The following is a 13,358-nucleotide window of genomic DNA, read 5'->3' on the forward strand; positions in this document are numbered from 1 at the left end:
CTGCAGAGAGGTCTCCTCTCAAGGTCAATGAACGTAACTGTGGCAGAGGTGGCATTTAAAAGAAACAAAGGGGGAATAGGAGAAAGAAATTGTCACAGACACTTCTGTGACGATGTGTTTGCACGATTGTTTCTGTAGCACTCGTTCATGACCCTGGCCCTGCACAGCTACACTCCATGATGTTACACCCCACAGTATTCCCATTATCCTCTTGTGTGGAGTTCACCAGCTAATTAAGGATTTAGCTACAGTTCCATATTTCCGTGTTATGGATTCTCGGTTAATTCATAAAAGCCATTTTGCTCATTCCTGTGATCTGCACTTATAACAAAATAACAGGAAAAATCTGCCAGATTTACTTCAGCTGATACCAAGGACAAAACACAGGATGTTCAATATATATTCCTCTTCCTTCTCTGGCTGTGGTTACAAGGTTAAGAAAGCGCTGAAGTTCACAGTGACACCAGTAGTGGTTTTCAAGGCACTTTGTCCCATGAAAGACCTGGCCAGAAGTTTTCACACTTTCAAGAAAATGAAAGCATAAAAGAAAAGGAATTTCCTCATTTCTCCACAGCTCATTTATTTCACCATGGGCCTGGGTCCTCAGTGATGTAACACCAGCAACATATTTGGCTGCTCTTGGTTTGAAACAACGGACAAATCCTGAAATATTCCAGCGTGAGTAAACAGCTGGCATGTATTCCTTGCAGTGCAAATGCTGGATGTAATTTGTCTCCCTCCAGGGTAATTTTATTAATGCAGGCTTGTTTGCTTTAAACCCCAAGTTCTGCTCTTCTCAGAACAGGATATAAATCACTCCACTAATGACAAATAAAAGGAGACATATATGAGGTGCTCACAGTGATGTCAATGCATTGTGGTAAATCCATGAATCAATGTGGGACATGAGAGAGCTAAAATAAAATTCCAAGCTTTGCCGACTAACCGACCTAGAGAATACAAACCCATTTCTTTCCAAAACACATTCTTTTATCTAGAGGGATGTAACGCAGCCTGGTCCCAATCAAAACACGACTGCTTCCTTCTGCAAAGCTTTCAGGAAAAACTCTGCATCCTTTCAGCCACAGGAGCCATTGGTACTGAACTGGAAGTGTTCAGATAGGAAAATCTCTTCTTCTGTTCATAATTTCCAAATCAGAAGCCATCAAGGGAAAAAAAAGCTGAAAACACTGAAAAAAAAATATCTCTAAAAATCTCTGTTCTTGCTGCATTTAAATGGAAACTTCCTTCGAAAGTAAAGTGTTATGATTGCTAATAATGTCAATATTGACTGCTTTCATGTAGGAAATAACACAATTTCCCATCAATCTCAAAAACGTTTCTTCTTCCTACCTACAAAGTGCCACAATTTAATTAGTTTGTAATGATACAACTGACCTTTTTTTTTCCTTCTTTCATGGGAAGACTTCATCTAAAAGCAGTTAAGATTGATAGTTAAGAACCCACTTACTTGAGGGCCCAGGAATCCAGCCTTTGCAGGGCAACAGAAAACTTGCTCTAAAATTATGTGTATCAAACCTTCAAGCCCCAAAGGAACTTTCATGTGTTCTCAGTATTAGAAGCTTGGGTCAGCTAAGAAGTAACAAGCATCATACTCATGTTGGAAATACTGTAGAAAAATGTCCCAAAAGTGTTAAAAAATTTGAAAGCAATTTTTTCCACAGAAAGTGCTAAGAAAATTAACCTAAAAATTCCTGGAAGGGCATTCTCTCCCTTTTATTATATTCTGTAACTTATATAAACAGAGCTGTGGAAAGTTTATGAAATTTTCCATTATTTTTTTTCACATGTGCACAAAATCAAAGTCTTGCTAAAAGCAACTTCAAATAAGGTGATAAATTGCATTCCTGCTAGTTCTGACTCCACACTGTTCACAGACAGGGAGTGAAGGAGAAGTTTAAGATCATGTTGTCCAGTTCTGTTTCTACATCAGAGGTTTCCACATCCCATTAACAAGTTTGGTGGAACCTAATCTGGAAGTCTCCAGGACTCTACATGTCCCCTGAGAATAAATAATACACAGCATGAGAGGAAATGATAGTTATCCAGGCTTCACACGCTGTAAAAATTAAGGTTGATTAGTCCCTCCAAGCACATAATTATTGGAAAGGCTGAGATTAAACCTTACAGATGGGCACTGGTCCAAATCTTATCTCCCTCTTTGTGGGAACAACCTTTGAATTAGCGCAAGAAGGGCCAGCTCTGATCCTAAGTGGGGTCCCTCAGACCCTCAGCACTGCATGGCTAAACCAGGTGTTAAAATAAAGAAGCCTGTCCTAAGTCATCAGCAGCTACTTCTGCTCCTCATTCTCAGTACTCCACCCTGCCTGAGCAGCCCTCACACCGCTGCCCACCCCACCCTGCCTTGGTGCTGAGCCCCTTCGGGAGTCCCATGGTCATCCAGGAGGAAGCAGAGGAAGTTTCCCCTCAGAAAGGTTTTTGGGGATTGCCATTTTTACACAGATCACATGGAAACAAACTGAAATAAACAGGATAAAAAAAAACCCAAACCAAAAACCAGCTGTGTCTGAGCCTGTTCAAGGCTTGTAGGCTGGGGCTTGTCCAGGCTTGTGCACACAGGGACTCAGAACAGCAGTCACTGTGGCCATGACTATCAAACCAAAATCATGTTCATCTCCTAAGCTAATATACAAGGATAAACCCCAAACCAAACTATTAAACTAACAATATTTTGAACCTGACGGGTCTCTCATATTGGTTTTGCAGGATTAACCCAGAAGAAGCTCTGTGAGCCCAGAATTGCACCAGGGGAGGGGGCAGAGAAGCAGCTGGGAGTAAAACTGTGCAGTATGTGTAGTCTGCATTTGGCAGGTGATTTGCAGGTGATTCTCGAAGTCCCACACGTACCTTGCAGGTTAACCCTGGACACAGGTGGCTGACTGGTGGCTGGAGATCTCCTAGGAGAGATAGAGAATACTCTGTCAATAGGTATTATTTTATCATTCCAAACTCTGCTGGTAGTTCTGTCTACTCCCCCTGTTAAAAATCCTTTTTTCACTCTCACAAAGAAGCCCAAAACACTTTACGATGACTTGTTGAGCACTATGGGCAGACCTGTTAGGAAAACCCAAAGATGTATGTCCCCTGGCTAGGCACACACACATGCTGGAAATGTGCCATCATCCCATGCTGCCTTTGCCACTTTCTGCTCAAAATACACCTGGAAGTCAGCAAGGGCCTGTCTCTGTGGCTGAAAGGGTCAGTGGCTTCCCCAGGGTCAAGGCCTTCTCCCAGAAAGCTTTTCCCTACAGAGACTGGAATGGATCCTGAAGTAATATGGAATTGTAAGGCAATGCCGTAGGTAAGGTCAGAAGTGTGTCTTTAAACCCTGCAGGTAACGTTTGAATTGCTCCTGAAGTAAAAAGATGCTGCAGTCACCAGTGTTAAGCTCTGAAACAGCTGAAGGACATTTTTTTCACTGGGAGCAAAAATTTCATCAGCAAAGCCTGGATTTCAGAAGGACCAAAATCTATTTGAAAAACTGGTTCAAGTCAAGAGGGTCTGAGTGGAAAAAGGTGCAGTATCTCTCCAAATGTCAACATAGTTCCCTGTGAGATTTGCCAAATAAAGCTGTTACTTTTTCAAGTTGAAACCATCATCAGAGACTTCTTTTTTAAAGGAGTTAAAAAGAGTTGACACCAAAATCAAGATACTTCAGTTTAGATTGAAGGCAGTACTTCAGGCTGACCAAAAATGAAACTTTGGGCTTCTGCTTCCCTAAGAAGTTTCAGATACATTTTAACTGCAGCCAGATTTCCCCACACTCTCTTTGCCAGCCTCCTAACCCCAATTTTTTGAGTCAGCCACTGAACTGAACATCCATTATTCGCCAGTTCTCCTTTGAAGCTAAAATCAAAGGAGGCGAGCGGCTCAATTCTGCTGCAATTGTAGCTCCGGGGGGTTCTTCAGAAGTGCTCCAGGAAGGCCTTGCTGCCCAGGTGAGATCTCTGGTTCCACCCTTGATCCTGGCCTCTGGACCCACCAGCAGTGTGGGGCTGGCCGGCCTCCACAACCTGCTCCCACCACCAGGCTCCCTGGGATTTCAAAGGCTTGGCTGTTCTGGAGGGATGTGCAGGACCCAGATTCTTCGAAGGGTTCAGCACAGGGCACACAGTTCTCTGAAAATCTGCCCTGACCTGCCTCTGCTGAGCCTTTGAAAAGGCAAATCTTGAAATCTCTCAAAAACAGAAACTCCCCAATAGGGACACGATGCCGCGGCTGCAGCGCTTCCAGTATCGGGGGAGATGTGCTCCAGGTATCTCCAAACCCTGAGCTGCACAGACATGCCTTTGGGGGGGCGGGGAGGCATGAACTGCTAGTCAGGAGGGTATTCCCCGCTCCAAAGCCTGGAAAGGGAACAACTGCTCCCGGCATCCTCCAGTTTATGGCCGTGCCCATCCTGTTTTTGTGGCAACCAGGGCGCAGGCAACAGAGACCCAGAGATGTGGCTTTCAACAGCAACATCTCTTCCTGGCCATCACTCCGCTCAAGTGTTCACAGCTCCCCCTTCCCGCTCCTTCCCTCTTGCCGGTGGGCATGAAGAGCAGGCGCCGGATGCTTTCTGACCATGTCCTGGGCCACAACTGCCAAACTCCAGCACTCCAAACCCATTAATCATACTCTCCTCTTTTCCAATCAGGAAACTGCCTTAAGAATCCTGACGTTTAAGTCCAAAAAATACGACTGCTGGTTGTTTTTTTTTCCTCCAGCCCTTAACATTCATATTTTCCAGCAAATATGTAGGACAGCATCCTCTTTTTTCTTTCTCAGGCCAGAATGGGTGGAGGAGGAGGAGGAAAAAAGAGGGGAGAGGAAGGGTTAAAGAAAAGCTGAGATTCTCATGATCCCCAGTGCAGAAGTTTAAGTAAAATATCACATATCATGAGACATATGATAAAATCATGAGCTGACAGCATGGCTGTGACCCAGCAGAGCTGTTTGGAAACTGTGCGGGAAGCTCCTCAGCGCCTGGAAGCACATTCTGCCACAGATTTGGATGTTTGGCATATAATGGTTTAAACATTTAGCGACTTTTACTTTGGCTGGGCAAACGACTTTATACCTCAATCAAATCTGGGAATGTTTTCAAAAGGACACTGTAAGATGCCTGTGTGTCCTACAGGTTACGCCCTCGCTTCCTTCCGGCCCCGTCCAATTTCAGATTCCTCATTAGGAACTGCTGAAATGCTCGAGCTGTTCAAAAAAGCAAAGCTTAAAAAAAAAAAAGAGGAATCTATTTCAGCCATCTGTTTTTCTATTAACCTCCATCTTGGAATGCGGTGGTTCCTTCCCATCAAATTTGCAAACAGAAATCAACAGGAGGAAAGCCTGGATAAAATGCTGGGCTTTATGTAAAATACAATACTGAGTTGGAAGGGAGAATGCAGAGCTCATAGAGGGCATCCAGGTGATGCCACTCACACCTGCAACAGTGAAGCAAGACCGTGGTGTCCCCCTGGAATGGATTTTTGCACCTCATCCTTTGCTTCTGGAGCCAGCAGGATGCTTGGAGTGAGCAGCGCCTGCCAGTCTCAGGGTGGGATAAATGGGATGGGTGGGTGTGCAGGCAACATTGCCAGGAATGAATGATGTTGGTTTCACGCAAAACAGCTCTCTTGGGGCAAAACAGGCCAGAAGATGATGATGACTGGCTCAGTATAAATAGGTAAGGGGAAACAGTGGTTCCGGACAAAGGCATAAAAAAGGGTTTGTTTGGTTTCTCCTGTTCAGCAGGTACAAAACCCAACATTCTTCTCTGAGAGCATCACCTTCCCCACTCAGAGCAAAGGAAGTGATGTGGGATCCTGGCTGTAGGTGGCACAGGCCAGTTCCCTGGGCAGCCCCCGTGGAGCCGAGCTGCAGGACAATGCTGCCTGCCCTGCCAGAAAATTCTTGCTGTCCCCAGAGCCTTATGCATGGGGTCTTCATCCTTGGCATCTGCCATGAACAACTCCCTTGTGAATCAGTGGTGGAAATGCAGGGCAGGACCATGGCTTGACTGAACAGCAATGATGTCTCTGCTCTTAGCTGGGCACCTGTGGAACACTTGGCACAGCCAAGGTGGCAAAGTGAGGAAGATCATGGAATTGTTTAGGTTGGAAGAGACCTCTAAGATCACCAGGTCCCACCTAGCATTGCCAAGGCCACCATTAAACCATATCCCCAAGAGCCACATCCACACGTCTTTTAAATTCCCCCAGGGACAGGGACTCCACCACTGCCGTGGGCAGCTGTGCCAGGGCTGGACAAAACTTTATGTGAAGAAATTCTTCCTGATATTAAAATAAACCTCTCCTGGCACACCTTGAGGCCATTTCCCCCTGACCTGTCCCTTGTTCCCTGGGAGTAGAGCCCGACCCCCACCTAGCTTCACCCTCCTCTCAGGGAGTTGCAGAGAGTGAGAAGGTCCCCCCTGAGCCTCCTTTCCTCCAGGCTGAGCCCCTCCAGCCCTCTCAGCCACTCCTGGTGCTCCAGACCCTTCCTCAGCTCCGTTCCCTTCTCTGGACACGCTCCAGCCCCTCATTGTCTTTTTTTGTGGTGAGGGGGGGAGGCTAAAAATGAACCCGAGGTTGGAGGTGCACATCAGACAGAGCACACAAGCCGAAACACTTCACTCCCTGCTCGGGGAGGAGGTGAGGACTGTGAGGGGCTGAGGGACAGACGCCATGAGGGGCTGAGGGGATGGACGCCCCTAGGGGAGAGGACATGGCGCCCCCTGGCGTCCTGCGCAAACCGCGGCGGGCGAGCCGGGCGGGGGCGATGGAGGAGCCCTCAGGCACAGCGTTCCCCGGCCCCGCCCGGCCCCCCCGGCTCCTCCTCCGGGAGAACTTAAGGGAACTTAAAAAGGGAACTTAAAAAGCCAGGCTTACTTGTTGGAGGTGCCGTGTAAATTGGTGAGGAGCGTGAAGTTGTTCCTCACGCTTCTTAGGCTGGCCAGCACCTGAGGGAGACAAAACCACAGGCATCACCTTCTCCACTTTAGTGCTTTAAAAACAATTTTAGAGACCAATACGCCACCAACTCACCTGGGCGAAAGGTGTGACAATCAGGTCGTCGCCGTGCCTAATAAAAAAATGGAGAAATTGTATAAATTGATGTATAAATTTACCCTCAAAAAGAGCAAAATTCACCTCCGGGAATGAGTGTTTTCCTCATGCCACAAAAACACACGAACCCACGCAGCGTTTATTTAACACCACATAAAACGTTGCTCCTAATGGAAAGGTCACAGTGTATATCCAAAACAACCCGGCTGGAGCGAGTGTTCGGATTGGGAACACCAGGCAATAAAAGCCAGGAAATTCAAAAGTTAAGGCTCTCGCTTGCACCGTGGTGGAAAAAAAACCATAATGGTGTGGGGAAAGGTCACCTTTGAATTTCCTGGCTTTTGTTGATCTCTGTCGCAGCCTTTAATGTTATTCAGACGCCGGGTTTTGTCTGAATGTTTTCATCATGGAAGATTTGAGCAGAAGTTCTGAGCAAAATATATCACTACCATTGATAAGAGAGAATTTTTTTTGGTGATATTATATATAGTACTTGTGTATGTATGGAAAATCCAGTATGATTTACCTATCTGAGCGATGGTGGGGTACAGAATAACCAAATCATGGAATGATTTGGGTTGGAAGGGACCTTAAAGCCCATCCAGTCCCACCCCCTGCCATGGGCAGGGACATCTTAAACTATACCAGGTTACTCCAAGCTGGCCTTGGACACTTCCAGGAATGGGGCAGACACAGCTTCTCTGGGTAACCTGTGCCAGGGCCTCCCCACCCTCACAGGGAAGAATTCCTTCCCACTGTTCCGTCTAGCTCTGCCCTCTGGCAGTGGGAAGCCATTCCCCCTTGTCCTGTCACTCCTTGTCAGGCAATGCTGAGTGGGACCTGGTGATCTTAGAGGTCTCTTCCAACCTAAACAAGGGGCTCTCTTGGAGCCCCTTTAGATATTGGAAGGGGCTCTGAGGTCTTCCTGAAGCAATGTTGTAACCAATTATGTGATTAATCCCATAGAACAACAGGATCCCCCCCCCGAACAAGGGCAGAACAGGCTGCAGGCTGCCATGGGTACCTCTGGAGATGTGTCCACCACTGCTTGACTCCTCCGAAGGAGTATTGTCCCTGCCTGTGCTGCCACAGAGCTCATCCCCTGTCAGTATCAGTGCTGCTAAGTCTACATTTTAATTAAAATTGTCTCAACACTAGTGTCAATATCAAGTTGGTGTGGGGGTGCTGGTTTCCCCAAGTGCTGCTGGAGCCTCGATGCCTGCGGGGAATGGATAACTTGACTAAAGGGAGCCATGAGTTTGGGAGAAATGATGGGATTCCCCCACCCCAGCACACTGCTGGGAACACGGGGCAATTGTTTAAATCCACCGTTTACACCAAACATGGTATTTGCATAATCTGGAGTGGTTACTTTGGTAAACATTTACTACATGTTAACTCACAGCAGGGATATTCTCTTTCAGGAGAATTCTCATGGATCTTGCTAATATTTAGTTCTCCATTTTGTGACAGAACTCTAAGGGCTTTTTCGCAACAGCTCAACTTTTTTTATGAGCACCTTTTTTGTAGCTTAATGGTCACTTTAAAACTTTAAACTGGGCCTTTCAAAATAAAGAGCTGCAAATCCAGGGCACTCATTTAAGCTCCAGGCTCTGTGTGTATTGATCCTCTTGAGCTCAGCCATCTGTCTTGGCTCATTTTGTGCTCAGTTCTAGCAAGCAGCTGCTAACACTAAACAGGATGGGGAAGAGCTATACTGTAAATATAAGTACAGTACAACTTCTCTGTTATTTCAGGATATGGATTTGAAAGTTCTTCTGCTAAATTATGGAGAAAATGGGAATGTTTTAAGGATGGGATGGGAGGAGGGTGTTGGATGTGCCTTGGCAGACTGTAAAACCACCCATCTTGGGTGCTCTGGCTGTGAAATATGAGTGTACCACCCATAAGTCCTCTTAACAAAGCTCTGAGGATTATAGGAGCCACATAAAGTTCTTAGTGAGCCGAATTTCTGCTTACTGTTCACTTGGGAGAGAAGAGTTCCTGGACATGGTCTTTGGTGATAAGTCGTAGTCGCTGTCGGATCTGTACAGGAACGACTCCCGGCGCTGGCTGTGGCCTGGGAATGTCGTGTGCAATACGAGTCCTGACGAGGAGCTGGCCTGCGGGTCCAGCGGGCTGCGACCTGGGGACGGGCCATTTTCCACATCGAAGCTGTGAACAAAGCACATACTGTGTGTCACACATCTGCCAAAACAGGTGTTTCAGTGCCTGTGTTACATTTGCATTGCTCACACCATGTCATTTGCTCAGTACAGGAGATGCAGGGCTGCATTTACTGCAGCCTCTCGCTGGCATGTTTCTATTGTATCAAGCCAGACTCTGCATGACAATAAAACATTTACACTGGAAGGCTCTTTCCTGGCTGCATCTGCTCAGGCTTCCTTTGGCCTGAATTTCTCTCAGCTCAGCACAGCTTCTGTGGCTCTCAGCATGAACACACAGCGGCTGAAGAGGGCAGAGTTAGGTTAGAGATTAGGGAGAAATTCCTCCCTGTGAGGGTGGTGAGGCCCTGGCACAGGTTGCCCAGAGAAGCTGTGGCTGCCCCATCCCTGGAAGTGTCCAAGGCCAGGTTGGACAAGGCTTGGAGCAACCTGGTCTAGTGGAAGGTGTTCCTGCCCATGGCAGGGGGGTGTAACGAGATGAGCTTCCAACCAAACCATTCCAGAATTCCATTATTCTAAACAACATCACCAATCTCTGAAGCTCTCCACACTCCACCCTCATGGATGTTTGCACAAGTCAGGGGGTTCCATCTGCCAAATCTCACTCCAAGCCTTACAAGCATAACAGGCACTAAAGACACTACAACACGACACCCCTCCTCCAGCCCAGCCCTGTCCCATCCACTCTGGAACAAACTTTTGAAATCTTGCAAAGTTGGCAAGAACTTGGCAGTTGTGTGAGATGGATGCCCAAGTCTCTTCCCAGCCACAGCTCACGTTTTAGCCATTCAAGGTATTAGTTCAGTGAATTTTAAACAGTTGGGATTAAAAATAAATTAAAAAGAAAAACTCCAAACCTCCCGTCACCGTTTCCATTATACACCCACTTTCTTAAGGTTTCATAACTTGGCTGCTGTAATCTGTGGTTGAAATCACCCTGGATACTTGAACAAGTGACACCCCTCGTAAACCCTGAAAATAAGCAGGTTGGCCTCCTTTGCTTGGGCATTTGGACCTGATATAAATACCAGATGTGTGACCATGCCCCAGTGAAGCCAAATGAAATAAGGCTGCATTCAGGATGAATTTTCTTGCCTTTGGAACTTTGAGGCTTCACCTCACTTAGAGTGAGAGCTCAGTTCTCGCTTCTCAATGCCACATACCACTCCCCATTCCTAATGTTCTCCAATTTATTGCTCCTGCTGGGCCCTGGCTATGATACCAAGCTGTGGTCCCTGCCATGAATTTCTCCATCCCTCCCCACTGCTGCCTCCTCCAGTGCTTTAATCTAGAAGATCTCCTCAGCACAGTGGCAGGGAAGGCCCTGGCTCTCCCTCTGCTCTGCAGCTCTGCTTTAACTGCTGCAGGAGGAGCAGATAAAGTATTAGCTTAAAAAAAATATTAGTATTAAAAAATAACAACCGACGACAGCAATGACAGACCAGTTCTGCTGGAGGTTACTCTGCTCCTTGTGGTTGCAAACAGATGGTGACTACTTTGGTCTCGTGCTATTTGGTCCCACATGTGGTTCCTCCAGAATTAAGAAATGCATGAGAACATGCATTTAAGTAATGCAATTAAAAAATGCATGAGCACACCGGCAAGGATTTTTAGATCCTTTGGAAATGCAAAGGTAGGACACCAGTGCAACACAGTACACATTGAAGAGATTCCTACATCCACCACCCCTCACTGGAGTGTTTACTTACCCAGCTGCTGAAGTGCATCTTGAAACTGGTAATGGCTCAATTAATGTTCTTTGCTTTTACTCTTTGTTATCTGCCCTTTTACCAAAGGCAGGCTGAGTACTTTATTTGTACCCACAGAGTACTCAACAGAAGAAACTCAGCCCTGTAACTATGGCATCTACAAACAACAGCCAGATAACAATTATTCCATACCTATTCAGAAAATTAACTCTGATTACTCAAAACATTGTTGCAAAACCACCATTTGGGAACATTCAGTTTACTGACACAAATGGAAATTCAGCTCTGAACTAAATGTGAGAATTTAGCCAAGCAGAGCTTCTACTGGATGTTTGATACCTGCTGCTCACTGGTGGGCATCAGCAACTGGCTTGGGAGAAAAAGTCCACAATTTAGAGGTTTAAAAAGTGTGTAAGAGGTGAAGATGGGAGGCAGGGAGCAAGGCTGATGAGGGATCTTTGCAAAGACAACTACTCTGCAGCAAAGTAAGTTTAGGAAGAGGGGAGCACGGCCTCTGTGCCTTGAGATAGGTGGAAGATACTCAAAACCTCTTCTCTTTCCCTCCATTAACATAAAAACAAGCTCTTTGCTAGCCTAGGCCTATCCTGAGTCACACTTACAGAAAGTCCCACCTAAGTCACAGGGATTTTCAATATCTTTGGAGGGCATGAACACTTTAGTAGCTGGAGGCATAGGGAGGACCCTGTTGCTCTGTGACCTGGGTCAAAGGCACAGCTCCATCTCCTTTTTCCTTCTGCATTTTCAAATAAACCAGGATGTTAACGAGTTGAAGAGGAAAGGAGGTGACAGCAGGTGGCAGGAGTTAGCTGCAGCTGGCTCTGACAGCCAGCGAGGGGACACTGGCCTTGGACATGGGGAAAGCTGTGACTGAGACACAGTGATGAACAGTGAACACGGTAATGAACGGTAATGAACAGACACACAATGGCGAGCCAGGAGAAATCACTGCAAAACACAGCGAGGTTTTTCCTGAGTCACTCTGCAAAACAAAGGAAATTAATAAAAGCAACCCCCAACTGTCCAAATTCTGCAGTTTTACTGTAACAGTTACAATATCATAGAATCATGGAATATCCTGAGCTTGGAGGAACCCAGAGGGATCATCCAGTCCAACTCCTGGCCCTGCACAGGACACCCCAACAATCCCAGCCTGTCCCTGAGAGTGGTGTCCAAACACTCCTTGAGCTCTGTCAGCCTTGGTGCTGTGACCACTGCCCTGAGGAGCCTGTTCAGTGCCCAACCACTCTCTGAGGGAAGAAGCTTTTCCTAAGATCCAGCCTAACCCTCTCTTGACACAACTTCAGGCCATTCCCTCTGGTCCTGTCACTGGTCACTAGAGAGAATAAATCAGTGCTGCCCCTTTACTTCCCCTTGACAGGAAGCCGCAGCTCCTCATGAGGTCTCCCCTCACTCTCCTCCAGGATGAACAAGCCAAGTGCCCTCAGCTGTTCCTCTCATGGCTTCCCCTCCAGACCCTTCACCAGCATCGGGAACATACTGTCTCTGGATTACCATTGCCCATGAGTAGTCTTGGAATGTGGCAAAATTTGGCAAAAAGATTGCAAAATAGGATTGTGCTGTGATCTGGATGTAATTCAGAGTCATTTGAACAATCATTGCAAGTCAAATGATTTCCACGAGAGCTGTGCAACCCCACAGTTTGCTCTGTAGTATGAAACACAAACACATTTCAGCCCATCAGACAAGGCAGGCTTGTGGTTTTCTTGTTTATGTTGAGAATCGACACTTTTCCTGCAGATGACAGCACTGACTCTCCAAGAGGGCTCACCATCTGCTTTGCCTTCCCAGACTCATTCCTGAGGACATTACTCCCAATCTTGTAACTACAGTACCACCCTTACGATGGTCTCAAATAGGTTTCCAAAATACAGAGGTTTGGGCAGACTCTGATAATTATAAAGATCCTCTCACAATCACTGGAGCCTTGTATGTCACCAAGACATCCACCAGGATTCTTATCACCATTAGCAATGAAAAATGCTGTTCCTTACACCTCGGACTTACGCAGGCATGACTGCTTGGCCCTGCTATGTAATGCTGTGCCCCTGTTCCCCATTATGAGAACAGCTTGCTGCTTTTTCTAAATAATCTTCCACGTGGAAAGGCCTGTGCTTGAAACCATCGGCACTTAATAAAGTAGGGTTGGACACATCATTGGCATGCTGGAGCCTGGCACAGGTACAGGGCTCCCCAGGTCTCAGTGACCTGCTTCCCCTCCTGAGCTTCTCCCATCGAGGGGAAAACCTTGTTGCTCTCAAGAGCCACTCAAAAGTGCTCAAATCCCTCTGCTAGGTTTGTCCATCATGTTGTTCCTAACGTTTTTATCCAGGTGA

General features: G+C 46.6%; 1 protein-coding gene across 1 annotated transcript in view; it reads right to left on the reverse strand.

Annotated features, from left to right (window-relative positions):
- Window positions 1–1,817: 1,817 nt before the first annotated feature.
- LOC103758808 (cAMP-specific 3',5'-cyclic phosphodiesterase 4B) overlaps window positions 1,818–13,358 on the reverse strand; it is a 121,224-nt gene continuing 109,683 nt past the window's right edge. The window contains exons 4-8 of the mRNA XM_029959679.1: window positions 9,069–9,263; window positions 7,068–7,104; window positions 6,912–6,982; window positions 2,890–2,939; window positions 1,818–2,023 (exon numbers count right to left, since the gene is read on the reverse strand). Of these exons, the coding sequence (XP_029815539.1) occupies window positions 2,013–2,023; window positions 2,890–2,939; window positions 6,912–6,982; window positions 7,068–7,104; window positions 9,069–9,263 (364 nt within the window). The 3' untranslated portion in view covers window positions 1,818–2,012. The remainder of the gene's footprint in view (window positions 2,024–2,889; window positions 2,940–6,911; window positions 6,983–7,067; window positions 7,105–9,068; window positions 9,264–13,358) is intronic.

This window comes from Manacus vitellinus, unplaced genomic scaffold (genome assembly GCF_001715985.3).
Source record: "Manacus vitellinus isolate BGI_N305 unplaced genomic scaffold, ASM171598v3 scaffold_21_pilon, whole genome shotgun sequence".
NCBI lineage: Eukaryota > Metazoa > Chordata > Aves > Passeriformes > Pipridae > Manacus > Manacus vitellinus.